General features: G+C 49.0%; 1 protein-coding gene across 2 annotated transcripts; it reads right to left on the bottom strand.

Moving 5' to 3' along the window:
• Nucleotides 1-2,171: 2,171 nt before the first annotated feature.
• On the bottom strand, nt 2,172-20,931 carry ANP32A (acidic nuclear phosphoprotein 32 family member A). Of its 2 annotated transcripts, none has more exons than XM_088533281.1 (7): nt 20,735-20,931; nt 7,068-7,217; nt 6,800-6,922; nt 5,379-5,577; nt 3,948-4,045; nt 2,611-2,671; nt 2,172-2,419 (listed from the first exon to the last, which is right to left on the bottom strand). In XM_088533281.1, the coding sequence occupies exons 1-7, from the start codon at nt 20,786-20,788 to the stop codon at nt 2,358-2,360; spliced, it is 747 nt and encodes a 248-aa protein (XP_088389407.1). In that variant the 5' UTR covers nt 20,789-20,931; the 3' UTR covers nt 2,172-2,357. The 2 variants fall into 2 exon arrangements, with proteins under 2 accessions (XP_088389407.1, XP_088389466.1); XM_088533340.1 differs by lacking the exon at nt 20,735-20,931 and adding an exon at nt 19,258-19,326.
• Nucleotides 20,932-21,315: the final 384 nt, after the last annotated feature.

Genomic DNA, 21,315 nt, shown 5'->3' with positions numbered 1-21,315 from the left:
GCTGCGCTCCAAGAAATAGCTAGAAAATTGCCCAAACTGGGCAAAATGGGATATATTTCAGCGGCCTGAGCAACTTGGTCCCACCTCCTCCCAGCCCGGAGGCTCGCTGGAATTGGGATTTTGCAGGGAAATCGCGAATACGAGGCATGGGTAGCATGGGGCTCACCGCTGCCGTTCTCAGGGAGAAACGTCATTAATTGCACCGTGAACTTTGAAACCATTAGCGTGACAGAAAGGAGTCACCTGGATGACAGCCGCGCCGCTCCCTGCTCCAGCTCCGGCGCGTTTCCAAGCGCCAGGACAACGGCTTTGCCGCTGGAGCCGGCGCGACCGGCTTCCCGAGGGGCCGTTCCCAAGGGTGCATCCATTTGCTAAGTCGCTGGGAAAGGGGGCTAATTTTGCAGGAACCATCAAGTCCTGCTGCTTTCCCTGTGAAAAACCCACGCTGCACACACGCGTGACGACAGTGCAGTCTCCTGCTATGGAAAAGGGCTTTTTTCTTTACATTCTTTTTAGGAATGTGGCACATGCCACCACACGCCAGCCTGTTCACACTAGGAAATGTGGGAGAAGCTTGGCCTTGGACTGGCAGCACACTCCAGGAGCAATGAGATATCCCAGCAGTTATCCCATATCCTACCTGCGTTGGCCTAACATGCACAAGCGTTTTCCTCAATCGGATGAAGGGCATCGGGAATTCTTCCTTCTGGCCTAGGATAAATAGGGGTTGGATCCAGCACACAGTCATGAACACGCTAAACTAATATCCATGGTGACAACACAGGGAAAAAAAATCCTTTCTGTAATAAAAATGGCACAATAGGATTTGCATTAAAACCAAAACCTCTCCCTTGGTTTCACCCAACCATTGCTCAGGGGAGTTTCATAGAGCAAAACATATCATCAAGCTACTAAAAATATCAGGGAATTTACCAGGATAGGTTATTAAATGCTTTTTAAAAAAGGTGTGCAATTCATTCCCAGTGGCCCATTTTTACTCAAATAAGCCACAGAAAAAATTGTATAAAAAGATTTATTGAAATTCATCAATGACAAACAGACATAAAACTCAAAGTTTGGCTCTTTTGGGAAAAAAAAACTGTTGCAAATGTATTTATACAGATGAAATATTGACTAGGAAATACAAGTCACTTCTAAAGCTATTTTAAAGAGGGATATGAAAGTAAAACTGTACATTCACTAGGTATTTTCAGTCATTTTACTGACTTCCACTAGGTAAGAAAATACAATTTTGTATTAGTATCTCGTGCTTGAGTGTATGAAAAGAAACCTCCTACCCTACATGCTGAACTGCCTCCTGTACTTAGGTTTGTAAAAATTTTCAAAGTATATAGCACAAGTGGAAGTAGTTTCTCATCACTTAAAATTGACTAGGTGTTATATATTACAGACCAAAATAGTACACACCTTATTTAAAAGGGTTGAAACATTTTTTTTATTACAATTGTCAAATTAATTTCACTAGTAACTCAGGAATTAGGAACACTTTTTATATATATTTATATATATATTTAAATGCCTGCCATTTTCAGTGTGTTGGCTATACCCTAGTCAAAAAAAAAAAAAAAAAAAAAAAGGAAAACCCCAAAAAACCCCAAACAAACAAGAACAAAAAAACAAACAGAAAGGAGATAAAACACCACACAGGCAGAGGGGGGATTGCAAGGGCACCCCACAAACCAGATCCAAAAGAACACCCCCCAAAAAAAAAAAAAAGTAAATTTGGTCACTATTTACAAAGAGCAAAATAAAAGGTACCTACAGAAGCAGGGCAAGCATTGGCTGAAAATGGCAGTCATTCACGGACAGGCAACAAAGAAATCACTTTATCAATATGCCATTCTCACCCCTGTTGCTGTGGAGGGACGCGGTGCCTGGGCCTGCAGCAGCCCTAGGGATGCTGACGCTCCGGTTAGTGACTGGCAGCCGTGGAGAATCCCAACAGACGGATACTCAGCTGTCTCCGAACACGTGATGTGTATTTTGGGTATCATCCACTGATTGTAAATTTTTTATTTTTTCAGATGTCAAACTATCCACTCCCATAATAAGAAACAAATTACCACTTGGTTTATACTTACTATTGCAGTTACAGGGACTAAGAGAGGGACAAAAATAAAGAAAAAATTTTAAATGAATAGGAGGAGGAGTGGCAGTAAAAATAGTATTTTATTCCCTTGCCCACCCAGTCTGCTTCTCCCTCTCGTTCCCACAGCAACATTACAATCAGGAGAAAAAAAAAAAAAAGAAAAAAAAAGTTGGAGGTGTGGGGAGGGGGGATACAGGGTAAAAACAGTCAAATCACAATAGGAAATTTTCAAAATAGGTTATTCAGTTTAGTCATCTTCATCCCCTTCGTCTTCAGGTTCTCGTTTTCTCTTCTGTCCCCTTTCTTCATCTGCAAAATAAAACACAACTTGAGTTATGTGAGTGCTTCCACATGTTACTCGGAAGCCAAACAAGTTCAACAGGCTTTTACTTGGCAGCTGGCTTGCCATCAAAGCAGCAAGAACACAAATGCAAGCTTGCCTTTACTATACTACACATTTTTATTTTTAATCTCTAGCAAAAACTGGATTACTGCCATACCAATTTCTTCTTCATCTTCGTCGTCATCTACCTCACCGTCGTTATAGCCTTCTTCATCCTCCTAGGCAGAAAAGAAAGGATTAAAAGTTGCTTTTCGTGCAGCACCTTTCACAATTTGACAACATCCAACAGCATTTTACAACAGGGAAAGAGTCCTTAAAGTGCCTTAAACAAAAACCTAACAAAAAGGCAGGCGCTTCCCACGCACTTATGTAAGTGCAGTTGCTGAAGTTCTTAGCTACAGTATAACTGGACTCCGGCCCAGGCTTCACTGCAGGAAATCAGGAGCAACCAGAGCAGCCACTTCTAGCCTAAAGCCCTCAGCAAGTACAGGATTTTATAATCCACGCTGCTTTGTTGCTGCAAATTTGTAAGGAACTTTGAGTTTACTTAAAGCTGATGAACGGATAGTAGAAGGCACAATGTCTAGGGGCACAGGGAGAGTTAGAAGTGGAGCACACCTCTCCACATCTGAGAAGCTGCTGTTATTTTTGAGAACAGTAAGAAAAAGTGAGCACTAAGTAGCTGTGATTCTCTGGCCAGAACATTGCCTAATGATCTCCTGCTGTCACTTTTTAGTCCCGTTCCCAGTGGTTCTGCTAACAGCCAAGCCTTGACAGCTTGTGATAAGCTCAGTGTACCTGACACACAGGAACCAGACCACGTATGGATGCTTCAATTCTCAGCACGTGCAAGGAGGAATCTTGTTCGGAGAGTGCATGGTCAGTAATTCGTGTACCGGATCAAGCAGCAGGAAGCTGCCACAACATCAGTGTGACCTTGCTAGAGCAGGGCCTGCTTCGAGGCTCTTACCACAAGGAGGTAGTGAGTGAACTGTGTTTTTCTGTGGGTGCTGAGAACTACATGAGCAAGCTACCCTCACAAAGATGACTTCACTTTCTGCATTTTGTGCTCATCCTCTTTATCCCACTGTCCCTCTAACTTACTCAAATCAACACCATGATGTTACGGTTCAGTGCTGCTACTCTGTCCTTTCTGCACTGCAGTTTCTCCCACTCTCTCCTTGCTTGGGTGGGGACCATTAACTCCAGCTCTTCAAAGGCTTCACATGCTAAAACTCGACATTGGCCCAGAAAACAGAATGATTTCATGTCAGTGGTCACTAGATGGCAGCTGGCTCACAGAGAGACACTCCTCAATGCCACCCCCTATTGTGGCTTTAATGCTTCTCTCTCTTTTTTTAAGGAGTTTTTCCAAAAAAGTATGTACTTGATTCAAGTACAAGAAGGTTCAATATTTGGTTCATTTCTTTCTCGGCTATTTCCAGTTACAGAAGGTTTGTTCCATGCTCATTAACAACAGCAATGAAGCCTTACCTCCTCTTCTCCACTCACGTCCTCCTCTTCTCCTTCCTCCTCTTCCTCCTCATCTTCTTCATCTTCTACTACCTGAGCATCTTCATCGTATTCCTCTTCTATACAGGCAAACAAGATTTATACCGCTCAGATATTCAGAATTTGTTTTTCAGCAGTCCCACACAAGCTGTGCCCTCTTGGTGATGTCAGGAGCAACCTGACAGCTTTGCTCAACGGCAGAGCAGAGCTCCACGCAGCTCCCCAGCTGCAAAACACAGGGCTGGACCCAGCCTTGTGCTGAAGCTGCTCCAGCTCCCACTCCTAACTGGCATTTCCAAGCCTGTGGAACACGGCAGCTCCTCTGCTCTGTCCATCTGCTCCCACCAGGGACGTGGCAGAACCGGGAAGGGCGACGGTGCCCAGGGAACGCTCTCTAAGGGCCAGGCCACCCCTTGCCTTTTGCTGCCAGGGCAACACCAAAAACCACCCTGTTCTCCTTACTGTAGGAAGGGTGTTTTGGAGCTTTTTCATGCATCTGAAACCAGGCCCAGGCTTGTGCTCTGCTGAAAAGAACCTGTCCCTGCTGAACCTGGCTGAATGCAGCGCTCTGCCAGGCAGCGCTGCAGCACTCACCCCTTTCACCAGATCTCCCACTCAGCACTCGGGAGAAAAGTGCAAGTCCAGCGATTCTGCTTTTGCTGTGCAGCTGGGTTTGAAGAGTCTAGCAAATTCCCCAGCTCAGCCCCATACCCATGCAGCTGGTGGACTGGAGCCTCTGAGCGCAGGCTGCCAGGGAGGCACACTGGCACCTACGGCCCGGTGGGACCCACAGCTAATTTTCCTGGCATGAGAAAGTTATTTGCTGCTTCATTAGTGCCTTTCACAGAGCTTGCTGCAGGCAGTCTCCAGGTCACACACCTTCCCCTCTTCTGCTCTAACCCAGCTAGTTGCCCCTACAGATCACACATACTATCCTATTACTAAGCCAAGCCTCAGCTCCTTCGAGTCCTCGACTCTGGCACTTCTTTCTGTGCCCAGCCTGGCTCCCCATTCTACCCTCATTTATCAGGATCGACACAACTACACGAACTGCTTTGTTCCTGGGAAAGTGACATACATGTCATCTTTTCTTATCCACTTTTTCCTTCTGTTTTGCTCCCCTGGTGTTCACTGTTGCCTGAACTCTTAGCATCTTACTGCTTGTCTTACTCCTCATCCTGGTCCACTTCTCAACTACCCCCTTACTCCCCACCTTCTACTACAGAGAGGACTGAAAAGCTTTCTCAAGCCCATCTCCTTTCCCAGAGGACACTGAGGTATTTCTCCTTTACATTAGACAGGGAAGGAGCTACTGAGAGCCCTCTTCTCTGTCCAAAAAGTCAGAACCGAAAACAAAAAGTACTAGGCAGCACATCACTCAATGTATGTATAGCGAGTAACACAATCACGTACCATCTTCGTCCTCCTCCTCATCGTCTAAGCCTTCCACGTAGCCCTCTGCATCAGAGTCTGGTGCTTCTTTGTCATCCCGATCGTAGCCATCGAGGTACGTGAGCTGCGGGAGGAGCTTGAATACGTTTTCTCTATAATCGTTCAAGTTGGTTACCTCGCAATTGAAAAGATCTAAACTCTTCAGGTTTTCTAACTTTTTCTGCAAGGAAAACAAAAGACTCTGAAGTTCAGCATTATAATGAATCCCTGAAGAACAGAGAACACAACAGCAAGCGCAGTTAATGCACTCAACAGCTTCCCAGGACAAAAAGGGCATTTCATTCTCTGTCTATAAATTGGTGTGGAATTGGTCATCACTGCTTTGATATCCATGAATGGAATATGCTCCTTCTCAAGTTCAGTATCTCACAAGCAGAAGACTGAAATTTGGAAGGAGGTAATGGTGCTAAGTCACATGTTGTGAGGGCCCAAGCCAAGAACAAAAACCAATCTAGTAAGTTGTCCCAAAAGGGCAAAGCAAGATATTGAAGCCAGCGGTCAGGTATCTTTAAGCTACTACTATCAAAGTAAAAAGAAACTGTGTATTCTTCAGAGACACATTTAAAAAGTTTTAATGACTGTAGACTACTTAACTTGCAAAATAATTAAAAAAAAAAAAAAAAGAAATTGAACAGAAAAGGATGTGTTTGAATTTTTATTTCTTTTTTAAAGGAAGAGGTCTGCATTGCCAGTAGCCAATGGCACTTAAACAAAATACACACAGAAAAAATGCCATCACAGCAGCTAAGGATTTGTATCAAGTCTTATGCAATGTCTCCCTTCTGCAGCTGAAGACACAGAGCGATGGTGACTTCAAGAAAAGAACAAGCCCCTGGTTGCTCTGTTCTGATGAGTTACATTGGTGCAAAGCTGCTGTGCTTCCAAAATGCACCGAGTGACACTGCCTTCATATTTCAGAGAGGGCACAAAACTGCAGTGTGTGACCCTGCCTGGTGCACAGCCTTGTCCCCAGCTGTCCTGGAGGACACAACCTGGATAAGCAGAGACCTCAGCTGTCTCAGTCAGGACTTAGGGGTTCAGCTATGGAAAGAGGAGGAGAGCTTGTGTTTAACAAGTGGAAGCTCCGCGTGTGCCGGAGGGTGCCCGCTGTGGCAGTGGCTCTGGGGGCAGGGGTGGCCGCTAGAGGGTGGCAGTGGCACAGCTCCGGGCACTGGTCCCACTCCAATGTCCTGCTGAGGGTCTAGAGACAAAGCCACCCCAGCCCGGAGCCCTGGGGACAAACACCAGAACGTGGGACACTCAACCGAGAGCTGGCTGGGAATTCAGGCCCTCCAGAACACCGGGGCTCTGCTAAGCTGCTGTGTTACCCCCCTTCATCACAACACAACAGGTTTTCATTTCCTGTGGGGTCAGTCACTTACCAGAGGTTCTATTGTACCGAGATCTTTTATTTTGTTGCCACTTAGATTTAGATGCGTGAGGTTTGGACACTTTTCTGCCAACACTTCCAGTCCTCCTGAGATTCTGTTGTCGCTAAGTTCGAGCTAAAAAGCAGATGAACATGTTGAGTTTTTGGCATAAACCACACATCACAAAGCCATTTGGTTAGTTAAGTTTTTCTGCAAACAACTCTTTTATATTCAGTATATTGCAAAGAGGGAAACAGAGGGCATACAGCATTTTATTTACCTTCTTAAGTTTGTTTAACTTTGGTAAGTTTGCAACTGAGGCTAGGCCTACGTTGATTGTACTTAAGAATTCCAGCTCTTCAAACTCATCTGTAAGGCCTTCAATTTTGCCTTCACATGACCTGCAGTTGTCAAGAACGAGTTCTTTAACCTGGAAAAAAGAGCAAAGCAAAGCAACATGTGTGTAAGAAGTTCTGTGTGGAGAATGAAGCTTTTACTTGCAAGCAGGCTAAAACACCCCCCAAGAGCTTCTCCACGCAGGCAGCCACTTCCTTAGGGAATGACAAGGCACGTTGCGGATGGTTCTGGAAGGGGTTTGCTGCTATTTAATGCATGTCCTGGCTTATCTGCCTGCCCTGCTGCAGGGAGGAGGCAGCGATAAGCTCCGCAGCGGTGTGCGCGGCGCAGAAGGTGCGCGCAGCACGCGGCCGTGCGCAGCCAGGCACAATCTCTTCCTGCAGGTGCTATCTCCAAGGGACACAAACCCAGAGCATTAACGCAGAAGAGGGGCCGCGCCAGCTCCACCCTGCACCAAGCGGCTCCTTTTCGCCTTGCAAGACAAGCCCACGAGTAGCAAACGCTGCCCGAGTTGTCCTGTGCACATGGTCCGCGCTGCCATGGGAAGCGCTGACCCCCTCAGGCGCCATCCAGACGTTTTCACACCCATGGCGAATTTCCAGGGAGTTTTTGTCCCCTGCATACAAGTACCTTGGAAAAGCACGTGCTGCTGCCTGCCTTATGGCCCCTCTCCTGCAAGGGGGACCGGAGGGCCCGGCTCCGAGCTCGGGCTTGTTCACGGGCACGAGGACGCGGGGGTTGCTCTATGCGGAGCGTACCGGACGCAGGAACATTTGCAAGACCGTCGTGCACAGAAATGTGAAGCAACTCTTCACACAAAGGACAGTTAATATGCAAATACCCCATTTCCTTATTTTTCTTATTATTACTGTAGCCCTGTCTGTGAAGCAGCATGGAGAAGAATCCTATGCAGTTTTACAGCTCCAAATAACATCATCCCTAGTTTTCTAATTAAACCCGAGGCGCTGAAGGCAACGGGGAAGTCAGCCCAAAGCAACACGAGAGTACAAGTGATTCACTGGGAGTAGGAGGATCAGAGTTAGACGGGAAGTACATTTTCCAAGCCTCTACCATTTTCCTAGAAAAATTATGATAGGGGATGGCTACACAGAAGTCTGCCAGAATTTTAGACTGGCTGGGAGAAACCAAAGACCAAGGCTAGCGCTCCAGATCCTTGTGTTATTTCAACGCAAAAACAAAACATCCCCTCCACCCCTCGAGCAAATACAGGGATGAACATGCAGCTTTCTAGTGTAACAGTATTTAAGCAGCAGGCTACTTGGATCAATCTGGGCACACACAGTCTTCTTGGACATCTCTTTCTTCATACATTCTGCCCCCATCAAAAAAAAGAAAAAAAGTAAAACAAAAGCAGCTCCACCCCAGAACCAAGCCACAGAGCAGTTACATTTTATCCCCATCTGTGGCCTTGCTCCGTGGCACGCGGAGGCCTTTGCCTGCCGCATTATCTGCCCCAGCCAGTCGGCTGCTCATCCGAGGCAGCGCTCGGGAGCCTCGGAATCCACCTCGGGATACGCTTCCTCCCGAACAGCGCGGCAAAGGAGAGAGCTGCGGTGTCGAGCACCAAGTTTGCCCGTGCATGGACACCCCGAGACCCAGCTCCACGGCTGCAGGAGAAAAGATGGTCCGTGGACGCAGATTTGATCCCCTTCCTGACGGCTGGTAATTGCGCAGAATGAAAGGTCTTTTTTTCTCCGTTATCCTCTTTGCAAAAGCCAGACAAGGAAGTTTGCAAAAGCCACGTGGGAAGATGAAGCGAGGCCAGAGCTGAAGGAGCCAAGCTCAGGGCTCTGCAACCCGCACAGGATGGGGCTTACAGGAAGATCTGCTTGAAATCGCCCGGCAGAGCAAAGAAAGGGGTCGGTACCTGCCCTCACTGCACGGCAAGAACAGCGGGAAGAGAAAAGGCAAACGGGGAATTAGGCAAAGCTTCCTCAGACACGGATAAGAGGTTTGAGGAGGAGCTGCAAATTGCTACGGATGTAGAAGAACTCTCTAATGTGGCAGCAGAACCAACTAGCTTCTACCTTAGGTTTGCGCCACTTAGGAGAAGGCTGCTCTTCTGCTCTGCCTTTCCAGAAAGTTTTATTTGAAAGTTTAAAGATTTCCTTCTTTAATAAAAAGAACTGCAGCACCTTCTTGTTTCCTTTGCCCAGGAGCCTGGGCAGCCTGGTCAAATGTGGGAGTTCATTTAGGAAAGAGGGGCACGCAGAACCGCGCCCGCAGCAATGCAAGGTCAGTGCCTGCATGGTCAAATTAAAATTAAGGGGGCTTTAGATTCAAAGAGATTTAAGGATCCTATAGAGAATGATGCACTTGGGCTCCTCCTCGTGCTGGAGGCCACGTCGTAGCCGTTCTGTTTGGCCGTACCCGCCAGGCCGTGGCAGGGCACTCTAGATGGCTAAACAGTTTTGCAGGCAGACACGGGAACTGCAAAGGTGACCTTAGGAAAGCTGCGTTTCAACCGGAACAACCACTACCACTGAAGTATGACAGCAGGGCTAAATCTATCCCTGTTTGTTTTCCTGGTGTCTTAATAGGTTTATAAAAATTCCAGACCCTGAATCACTCTCCAAACATCTACCGGACTTCCCCCTAACACGGGAAGACTCACTTTTACACGTCTCCTTCTTCAAACTCTCTCCCAAAACACAGCACAAGCAGCTGCCTGGCGGAAGCAGCCGCACTTTCTGAGCGAGATGAGCTGGTCTCCACTGCTCTGCATCAACTGAACGGTCCCACATCTCAATCATAGAATCATAGAATGCTTAGGGTTGGAAGGGACCTCTAGAGATCATCTAGTCCAACCCCCCTACATACGCAGGGGGGTATCTGCGTAACGTTATGGGCCCGAACAGCCGGGCTAAGGAAGGCCGTCTGAACGTGCTTGCATGGATAGGCTGAGGGAATGTGTTTTAGGAAACAATTCTCACTTAGCTGCAGCAAAGACACCAAGATCCAACCTGCAGAAGTTGTAGGCAGTCGTTCTGCTGTCTGCTGCACAATGCATAAGCAAGTCAAAAAGCACTCATGGCAAAAGCACCACGACAAGCTGGCCACATGCCCTGTCCTCTTTCACCCTCCTCCCCAAAACCTACTACACAGTGAGCAACTGCAGAAGAGCAACAAGCCAGAGGCTACCGAACACCGGAGCAAACACAGCAGGCAGACTGCTCCTCTTCAGACACCGTGCCCTGGCCCTGCGCTCCTGCGGTCGCTCTCGTTCCTGTTTCTGCTGCTCTCGGGCACTTTCGGAACATGCCCTTGCGTTGCTGCTAAGCAGCGGCCCGCGTGTCTGCCCAGGCTGCTGGTGGCATCACGCTTTGCTTTACTCCTCTCCCAAAAATCAAGGCCTCTTCCTTGTTCCCTAGCACGGTGACTGCATTAAATTGTACTCCCCACTGTGTATATGGTAGCCTTAATAAGGCCAGCGTGGGTACTGCAAGACTCCCGCTTACTCCTAAGCTAAGTACAGGCAGCCGTGGGTAATTTCATGGGAATAATCACAGGGAATATCTACAGCTCATTCACTGCACAGGGCAGACCCTCCCCGGGTCACTTTTCCAGCACCGTCTGCACCTCTGGAATGACCGTATCCTGCATGAACAGCTACACACTCCACGGAACATAATTGCACAGAGACACGCTGCTCTCCACAACATTCATCACCTTAACCTTTCATCTACGCTTGTGCTGTAACATTTATAAAGGCAAAATGTCCACTTCAGAGACCCTACAGTCCACAGGCAGGAAGATCCAGGAACGAGGGACGAAGCTGCTGGCTTTCAGCCTGTTAACAGCACGATGGAGAGGCACAGTGGTGCATACGGTTTTTAAAAGGTAAATGGCAGGTTTACAAGTTCAAATGCCATTCTGCTGGCTTTACAGGCAGGAACAGCCGAGGCTGTAACACCTTGTTTTCAGTACAAATCAAATCCTTCTGAAGTGCGCTTGTGTATGCTTCCAAACATGTAGCACTTTTTTCCCACAAAGGACAGGTAAAGAGGGTGTTCATCTCCCACTGCTCCCAACCACATGGTCTGGGAACAATGCGAAAATTCAAGTCCTTCACACCCCTGAAGCAGATGGAAGCTTCATTTGGAGGAAGGCAGAGCTGTGAAAAGAAGGGAGGGGAGAGCAAGGGACGTCTGCTGTGATAAGCTGCAGCCAAGTCCAGCCTTACTTTTGAAAGCAGAGGTAGCTTTTTCTTTCTCTGAGATGCACAAATTCTTCTTCAGAACACTTTTGGGCTTGTTTTTTTCTTGGGGGGGCTCCTCCACAGTCATGACACTGGGGATAGAAGTGGTTTCACAAAGGCAGCACCCTAGTCTTGCAAAGAACCCATCCCTTTGCTCAGACATTGCAGAAACACGGGGAAGGCTGCGGGGTCTTAACATGCTGACCACGTTTAATTCAAACAACCTTTTCCCAAAGTTGCTAGTCCTGCAGGGAGGCAACATTTCAGGAATTTTCATTGTTGATATTATCTGGAGTGTGACTAGGCCAAAAATGCTTGAACAAACTGCCTATTTAACACCTTGTGCTAAAACAGAGCCTTGGAAGGCTCGAAGACACAATGCAATTTCTGCTCCACGATGGTCACCAAAACACACCCCCAGGACGCCCGAAGAGGTACGTTCTGAGCAGAGATCGCAGCACGTGCCACCTCCCACCCGCGTTTACGAGGGCACCCTGTGGTTCGGAGGCACCGTGGCGCGGGCTGCACAAAGCTGGAAGACGGCACGAGCCGCAGGGCGCGTGGCAGCACGGACACCAGCGGGAGGGAGCAGGTGCCAGGGCCCTGGCATCGCTGGCACGGGGCCACCGGGATTCCCTCCCGGACAGTCCTCAGCGGGGATGCTCTTTTTCTACGTTACATATAACGGAAGGAGGAATTCCTGTGCCCATGATATCCTCCTGCCCCCGCAACATACACATGGGAGAAGAAAGCCACAGGAACGCTCACAGGCGTCTGCTCCACATGACAGCAGCAACGATTTGTATTCTTATCAAGGCAACATCGGATTTTGGTACATCCCTTCAAGTTTTACTACAAGTATCTGAGAGAAAAATCTACCTTTTTTTCCCCATCACCTACAATAAAGGTCTTAAACTCCTAGCTAAGCATGAATTAATGCCCATACCTCGGAATTGGCCACAACGGATACTGAGTGCAAGCGCAGCACCTCACCACGGCTGGAGGCCACGTGGGTGTCAGGGCTTCGCTTTGGGTTTCGGTTTAGAGAGTCGCCCTTGGGCACACTACCCAAATCCTAACACCGTGTCCCCCCTTCCGGCAGCTCTCTGGAACTGGCCCCTTGGGTACCAAGCGTTAACAATTGCTGAACATAATGTTTTCCTGTGCAGTCTGCTTCAATGGCTACAAGTGCAATTTCTAGCTATTTGCATTCATTCAGCTGAGCTGCAGCTCCAAATCTTTGCAATGAGGTCATGTGAAACTACCAAGCGGGCTTAGAAATGCATCTGCAGTGTCTCCAAATGATACAAGCCCATGAAATTTTCTTATTCAAATGATACAACCCCGTCAAATTTTCTTATTCAAATTCCTCTTCTACATCTCTTTCTTGGGAAATCCCAGCAATATTTACATCAAAACTTTAACAGAGGATTTTGAAGCCCAACATTGAACCATTAGATCATGCCGGTACGAGTTTTGTGCTTCTGGAATTCTTCACGAGAAGCAAAAATACTCATGGATGGGCACAGCTGCTGGTGCTGCTGTATTCAGTGAATGCCAAACTTCTCACACAGGTCTGCTCTGCCTCTGCACACTATGCGCCAGCAAACTGTACTTGACAGAGCCGATCTGACGCCCGCGCGATGAAGGAAACGGGAAGACTTTCTAGCTGTTCCTTGCACAGGGTGCTGAGCGCTCCGGCCGGCTGGCAGCGCCGAGGGAGGCAGGGGCTGCAGCCTGCAGCCTCCCACGGGCAGGAAAACGGCCACGGAGGAAGCGGACAAGAGGATTCGCTTGGGAAGAAGGCGCAGCCTTCAATGAAGACATTCAGCAAGGGCTCGGGCTGATTCAGTGACAACACGGCATCCCCGTGGGCATCTGTCCTAGGCTTGAGTCAAGCAGCCCAGGCAAATCACTGCGTCCAAGCTCAAGGCAGTGCTGTAAAACAGCAGTTTAAAGACAGCTTTCAAACCAGCACCAAGCTGAAGATACCAGCAAGCTAGGAATCCACAACCTGAAAGCTGGGCTCTGCTTATGGTAACTCCTACAAAAATGAGCACAGTTAATGTCTTCTTTCAGCTGCACTGCATGTGTCAGCAACCCCGCAGCACCTCTAGCCTGGCAGAAAGAAAGAAGCAGGGGAAGAGAGGAGGGAAATTGGTTTGTTATTATTGAAGCTACCCCGTGTGTTCACAAACGGCCAGAGGCTGCTGTTGTAACCTTTACTTTACTTTTTCCACCTTCTAACATTTTGCATAGCATTCCTATAAACCTCGAAAGCAATATATATACATAGCTCCAAAAGATTTATTCTGCATCTATGGGAACCTAAAGTTCCAGGAGAAATACATAAGCCACAGAGGGGAAAAGAGTCTGGACAAGCCTGACCACACCTTAAACTCATATCTCATCATGAAGCATCTCCGGTGCAAGAAGCTTCCAGAATAAATAATCTACTGTTATGATGCCTTTCTCAAAAAAAAAAAGTAAGAAACCCTATGAGTCACATAAATACACTTTCACACATTCAGAAATGTCAGTATAGCTACACGCATAGGCAACATACTGATTAATAAATCGAGAATACACAGTAGAGACACGAAAGCTGTTTGATGCAAAAGTGTATAGCTAGTTTTTGTTTTGGTTTCCAGTGTTAAGATCATAACACTGTAAAAACTGAAAAAATTTCACCTGAAATGTTTCAAATGATTAAACTGTTTGATCTTTGCATTAAGTGCCTTTACAATTCACACTAATGTTGCTTTCTTCTCTTTTTTTCAACAAATAATATGCACAAGTCACTTTGCCCTGCCTCAGTTTCTCTGTTTGAGTAATAGCGTCTGATAGCACATTCAGAATGTTTTTCATTCACTGCCAGCTATTATAAAATACAACAGCACTAAAATGCACATTTGACTTCCACCTCAAATTTGCAATTTCTTCAGTTAGAAAAGTTGAACTGTTATTTTGTGCAGTTCCATATCCTCTGAATTGCCCTCAGCAACAAAGGACAGCTGTTGATACACACATACACACATACATGAAACATTGCATTTAAATTAATTTTAACTTCACAAACTGCCTGTTTAATACTGAAAACAGTCTCTGAAGATATCGGCTCCTACAGAATGCACTGACAAATCATACTTACAAAAGACAAGCTTTTCCTGGCTTTTCTATGCTTTGAAAAGTGCTCTTTGGAAAGGAAAGGCCAAGTCAATGGACCAATTAGTGCTCCAACAGAGCCAACTTTTACAGAGTGTCACTAAGGCAAGACACTAAGGTTTTTTTGTGTTTTTTGTTTGTTCGTTTTAGATTTCAAAGGTCATACTTACATATGGAAGAGCTGCAGGATTGATATTAGCAACTTGGCCAAACATACAGGCTAAGCGTCAGTTATTTTGTTTGAAGCGAGCAGAGCAAGAAAGGAGACAGGAAAAATTAAATGCAGAACGAGTCCCCTAGTGTCACAGACACAGCTGGGAAGCCTCCAGCACACCGAGGCACAGCAAACCCCCAACGCTGCCTGTTCCCCCTAGACCTGTCCTTGCCGCAGACACGGAGCAGGTTCATCCCGTCAGGCACAGCTGCGGAAGCCGCTGTGAATGGAAAGGCCAGCGGCAGGAGGAGGATCCACCTTCACAGGCACCCTCTGCTCCAGGAGCGCGCCGGGAATCGCAGAGGTGTCGAGAGCAGCTCGCAAAGCAGAGCTGCTCCCCTCTGGGCAAAACCCAAAGCCTCGGCCTCAATGAATCCAAAAGCAGCCAGGACACAGCGTCCACTCGCACTCCCCACATCCAACTCTCACTTCTCGGGCCTCTGCAACCTTCCTACACCTTTACAGGGAGAGGATGGAGCGGGGAAAGAGTAACGCACGGCCGGGGAAAAGAGAAAAAAACAGGCAACAACAAACATTTAAGGTAACAACCACTGACGCTTGTGCTACCAACTCAATTCACATTTAGAGATGCATCAGTAATGTAGATAGCGCGGGCTTTTCAAATATGATGAATGATAAAGTGTTTTGTAAGTCTTAAATTTCTGCAAGTAATTAAAGTTACCTTAAAACACACTATTTTTAGTGTACATTTAGAGAAGGGAAGGAAAAAAAAAAAAAAAAGAGGTATATTCTTCCACTGACATATAATGCACAAATCCTTGTGCAAGGACAGATTATCACGGTCAGGTCAGGCCGAGGCCCCAGAAGGTTTGCATTCACAAGCCCTTTTCTTCCTTGTTTCAGTAACTTGTTTCATGCGGTGGTTAGGACAGGCTACCACACAGTGGTGTCATCTAAATTCCAGCTCTCTTAACACATTTTTATCAAACCAGTATCATTTTTCGGAACAGTATCTTCTTGTTTTGGACACACAGCTGAATCGCCCAAAAGGCTGCACATGTTAGATATTTCCTTTCAAAAAGGAGCTTGCAGCAGTTGAAGGGGTGTATGTGTGTATATATAAACACACATATGTGCATAGATGTATACACACACACATGCATACTGCTGTTTTTTTTTCTAGCAACATCACAGAGAAGTGGAAAAATCAGGCACCCAGTTTCAGCTCCAGCTTTTCAGCTCTGGGCGCGCGGTTCCTTCCTTGGAACCTGGGACTTGACCCAGCCTGAGCGCAAAGGAGGCGGCGTTGCCAAACACTGCGGATCAGCGCAGTGCTCGGAGGAGAAACCGCGCCGGACTTCGGGAAGGACAGCTCGGACACGCCACGCTTCCTCCGGGCCTGCTTTTGTGCTGCTCCCAGGTGAACGCACACGCCTGATGGGATACTCCTTACAAGGGTTTGCAGCTAGAAATTCAGAATATAAAGACTGCTAACACGCCAGCTTGCGAATTTTGCAAACAAAACCAAAACCAGCTATTTACTCACTACAGTTATGTCCTTCCATCAGCTATGTAAGTGATTATCATGAATTTTTGCAGGTTGAATCACTCTATCTAAGCGTGCTGACCAGAGCTTGGATGGGCTCATCTACTGCCACTCAACGCTTTGTCCCACTTTGGGTCAAACCTAGAACACATTCCCCTTCTACTTCGAGGTTGTCCAGCCTGCCAAGGTAAAGCCATATTTATATCCTGTTACAATACCGTTTTTTTTTTTTTCTTAATGCATTCTCTATAAAAAGCGTGCCAGTTCCAACTCTCCACTGTGACTGCACTCGTCACAGTGAGGAAGTAGCTTGGGGAAAAGAGTGCTTTTATTTGTGTTTTTCATCTAAAACAACTCTATGTGAAGAAGCATTTCCCTTTAGTGCTAAGGCCTACAGAAAACCAGAGAAATCAGGCTGTCAAATGAGTTTTAAAAGGCAGCAGAGAGTTACAGGAGTGTAAGAAATACCCAGTGTCACTGTCATTGTGCTACCACTGCTGCAATTTGGAGCTGATAAAACTCCTTTTAGAAGCAGCTTTAAATCCTCAGGCTAAACAAAGTGGCATGTAGCTGTAAACCACAGAGGATGAGGTTTTGTGCACCATTTCAAAACCCAACCCCTATGTCACACAGCTGAGAAAAGGGTTAATTGGGAGTTTGTTTTACATTCTTTGTGTATTACTCATGAGCTGCTCTTTCCACTATACAAATGGGGCAAAATACCCACAGGTCTGCCCAGGTGAGCATCTCCTCTGTTTTATTACTGCTATTGGATGGGTCTGGAGGAAACCTATATAAAATAACTGTACCTGACCAGTTCCAAGCAGGCACATATTTTTAACAGAAAACGAATATTATAGGTAAGATAAGCAAAGTGATGAGGGCTATGGCAAATGCACGACCTGAAGTGATCCTTAAAGGCAATGGGATAAAAAGCTGAAATATCTGGTCAAGGAGGAAGCAGATGCACAGGCTCAACTCTGACTGTCCAAAGCGCAGAAAAATAAGTACTAAAACTTCACACTTATCACCCATGCTGAATCCACAAGAAAATCGAGAATAAAAAAAAAAAAAAAAGAGAGAGAGAGCAAAATAGCTCCTATACTACCCACTTTTAGGCATCTTTATTATACAATTTTGCTAATTGATGTGTATATTGATTTAACATCTCAAAGTAGCCAGTTACCTACATGGTACTAAGCAGTTTTCTTCACAAATACTGTAGTAGCTATCTCAAATTATAAAATATTATTGTAAGCTCAGAATCAACATTCTCCTAACTCTGATATACAAAAAAAAAAAAAGAAAGTTTCTTTTATGCACTAAACTGGTAACAGCACACATTAACTGCAAGATGCAGTGCAAACTTGGGCATACATGGGGCAGAGGCACTGAGACAAGTTAATTTACCTCTGTTTGTGCAAGGAGAGGCGTTTTTTCCCATCCAGAATGTATTTATACGAAGTTTGAAACATGAAAACAACACAGGATCCACACAGGACAAATACTGCATATCTATCCAGGTACAGACTAACAAAGACAACAGAAACAGAACTATTCTGTTCATGTTTAAATACTTATTACAGTGCATTAACAAATTAAATACCTGCATCAGAATCACTTCTAAAACTGTTTCAGTCATTTTACTGAAAGCACTAGCTCAATTTGAAGACACTTTAATGCCAAATTAGCCATAGAGTGTCTTTAGACAGCTAAGTGTCCAAAACGTACTTAATTCTCCATGACAAACTGTGTATGTCCGCACCTGTAATCGACAGTTTTACCAAAACGATTCCAAACTCAACAGCATTCCAAATTGACACTTCCCCCCAATACGAAACCAGAAGTATTCGGCCCTAAAACAAGCATGACGACATCTGCTACCCGAGAGGACAAACACATGTAACTCACTGCCAGAATTAAAGACTAACAGGTGAAAAATGACGGCTCAGATAAGCTTTATTTCACGACCAACTCCTTTGGCCTAGATTTCCTAATCCCAAACTGCTCTGGATTACCAAGGAACAGCGAAACGCCACCCAAATCAAGGCACTTTCAACTTTGCCCTGCAGGAAACCAGAACAGAGCGGGGGAAAAACGAACAAAAGCTAAGTAGGGAAAAATAAAACGAAATAAAACGGTCTACCTCTCTTCGACGGGCTTTGGACCAAGTCTTTACACCCGGGGTGTGTAAATAAATGCTGACAAGCCCCCATCGGTAGGAATGGTATAGATTAACGGGTAAAAAATAAAATAATTTTAAAAAAATAAAAATGATAAAAACGCAAGGGAAAGCGAGACCTACCTCCCCGCAGGGCCCTGCCCAGGAAGGCGGATTCGCCGCTCGTCAGGAAGGCGCTGCCTCCCTGTGGAAGCTGCAGCGGGAGCCCCCGGCCCCGGCGGGCGCCGCTCCCGCGGCCCGGAGCCCTCGCCCGCGGGCGGAGCCGCCCCGCCGGATGAACGGCGTCGTGCGGGGACACGATTCAAATAACTGATCATAATAAAAAATGGAGGATAGGGGGGGAAAGCGGCTGGTTTTTTAACCCTCGTGGCGCCCGCGCTCGCCGGGGCCTCCTCCCTCCCCGCGCGCGGCCACCGCGGTGACAAAATGGCAGCCCCGGGCCCGTCATGTCGGAGCCGGCGCGCGGGGAAGGGAAAGGAAGGGAAGGAGGGGGCGCCCCCTCCCCTGCAACGGTCCCAACGGCCGCTCCAACGGTCCCAACGGCCGCGCGGCCCCTCTTCCACCCCCCCCTCTCCCCCGCCTCCCCTCAGGAAAACGCCCTCCCCGTCAGCGCCTCATGGCGCAGTTCGACACCAAAACACGGCGGCCGCCGCCGCCCGGCTCGGAGCGACACCCGGTCCGGCCCGGCCCGGCTCGGCTCGGCGGGGGCGCCCGGTAACGGCCGCCGCCCGCCCCGCCGCCACTCGCCAGCGAGGGAAGGGAGGGAAAGGGAGGAGAAGGAGGAGGAAGGAGGGGGGGTGGGGGGAAACATGGCGCCGCGTCCTACTTCGTGCGGACGGCGGCGCGGGGAGCGGTGACAGCGGGGCGGGCTGGGCGACATCCCGGGGACGGGACGGGCGCGGCGGGAGCCGCTTTGTCCCGCACCGCCAACAATGAGGCGCGTCGTGCGCGCCGGGAGCCACGGAGCCGAGCGGCGGGAGCGCCCTTCTGCCTCGTCCTCCTCCTCCTCCTCGTCGTCGCCCACAGGAGTTTTTTAAAGTTTAAAGAGCGAGGTTACATAAATCTGCCCCTTTGGAGCGGAAAAAAAAAAAAATAAACCCGCGCTTGCCGACGAGGTGCGTTGCCCTCACCCCGCCGCGGAGCCTCCCGTTCCCCGGCCATTATATAACGGCCCCGGCGGGCAGCGGGGCCGCCGCGGCCCCCGCGCTCGCTCCGAGCGCCGCGAGTTCGAGTCCCGCCGCTGCCAGCGCGGCCCGCGCGTGTCCCCCCTTGCGCCACCCCCCTTCCCGGTGCCCGCATCTGGGCACCCCCCGCCGCTTTGCACTATTTTTGTCCTGACAAAGTTTTTTTTTTTTTTTTTTTCTTCCCCTCCTGCTTCTCATTTATTCAGGCCGGCACCGCACAACAAGCTCAAGTGCAGCCGCGAGGAAGAAGAGGGTGGAAAAGATAACGAGGAGAAAAAGGGGGGTTTAGAAATAATAACAAAAAAACCCACCCCAAACAACCCCCACGCACGCACCCGCGGCAGCCTTTTTGTGTGTGTGTGGATGTGTGTGTGTGTGGGGATGCAAGGGGAAAGTGCCTTTTTTTATTATTTTTTTGCATTTTTATTCAACCCTTACCCTACCCGTCAGCGATACCAGCTAAGAAAAAAAAATAAACGCTAAGCATTTGTGGGTTTTTTTTCTTCCTTTTTTTTTTTCTCCTTAAAAAAAAAAAAGAAAAAAAAATCTTCCCAGCATCTGGAGAGAGGCAGAGAAAGGGCGCGTTCATGAGGACTACAAAGTTACAAATATGGCTCCCCAGTCTCCGCTCCTGCTCGCCGCAAAGGAGCGGGGCCGCACTCGGAGCGGGGCCCTCCGCGACTCGCCCGCCGCCTCCTGCCCGGCGCCCACCACAAATATTTGCGAACTAAACACGCCGGAGAGCAGCAGCAACTTATTTTTTTATTTAATGCGCCGCGAGACACCCCCCCCCCTCCTCCCCGTAAGTCGACCTCCCCCCGCTCCCCCCCGCCCGCTCCCCTCCCGGTTGCCCCTCATCGGGGTCGGGCCGGGGCGGGGGCCGCCCGCGGTGCCCCCCGCGCCCCCGGGACCCGGTGCGGGTCGGTACCTCAAGGGCAGCAGCGGCCCCCGCGCCGCCGCCGCCGGGGCCACCCCCGCGGGCACCCCCGGGCCCTGCCCGGCGCGCCGATGCGCCCCTCTCTACCACCCGCCTCACACCCGGTCCACTCCAAAAAAATAAGTAATTAATTAAAAAAAATTAAATGTGGGGTGGATTTTTTTTTTTTTTGCATTGCTTACATCTGAGGGCGTCCTGTTCCGCAGCTCTAAGTGGATCCTTTTCTTCATGTCCATGGCCGCGGCTGGCGGGAGACGCTCGCTGTTGCCGGCCCCGCTCCGTGCACCGACACCGACCCCGCTGCGGACCCCCCCGCCGCCGCCACCACCGGGAGGGACTCGGAGGGCGCAACCAGCTCCGCTCGGGATCCCCGGCGCCGCGCCGCGCACTAACCTGATCGCCGCGGGGGCGGGCGCTGCGGCCTGACGGACACCCGCCTCCGCCAACCGCCGCGCCGCTCGGGCCGCCGGGGCGGGGCGCAGGGGCGGCGGGAGCCAATGGGAGCGCGGCGCAGGCGGCCAGGGGGAGAGCCCGCCGCGGAGCGGAGGATCATTCCGTGCTGGTGGCTGCTGGCGAAGGAGCGGCGGCGGCTCCGCGGGCGCGATGACGGCGCGCGCGCTCCCTCCGCGCCGCCCGCCCGCCCTTCCGCGGCCGGGGGGGAGGCGCCGAGGCGCGGGGCGGGTGCGCAGGGGGCGCCACGGCGGGAGGGAGGGGAGGGAAAGGCGCGGAGCGGGTGCGGAGCCGGGCGGGGAGGAAGGGCGGG

This window comes from Tinamus guttatus, unplaced genomic scaffold (assembly GCF_059628265.1).
Source record: "Tinamus guttatus ecotype Peru unplaced genomic scaffold, ASM5962826v1 Tinamus_guttatus_pri_ptg000004l, whole genome shotgun sequence".
Taxonomy (NCBI): domain Eukaryota; kingdom Metazoa; phylum Chordata; class Aves; order Tinamiformes; family Tinamidae; genus Tinamus; species Tinamus guttatus.
Note: the sequence above shows the minus strand (reverse complement) of the source record. Positions and strands in the feature narration are given on the sequence as shown.

Bases quoted from the DNA above. Each gene is read 5' to 3' on its own strand.
- ANP32A (XM_088533281.1), bottom strand. From the start codon at position 20,788: ATGGACATGAAGAAAAGGATCCACTTAGAGCTGCGGAACAGGACGCCC. The intron at 6,923-7,067 runs GTAAATAAAATG...TCTGCTTTTTAG, and splicing joins AGTTAAACAAACTTAAGAAG to CTCGAACTTAGCGACAACAG. The intron at 2,672-3,947 runs GTAAGGCTTCAT...TTTTCTGCCTAG, and splicing joins ACGTGAGTGGAGAAGAGGAG to GAGGATGAAGAAGGCTATAA.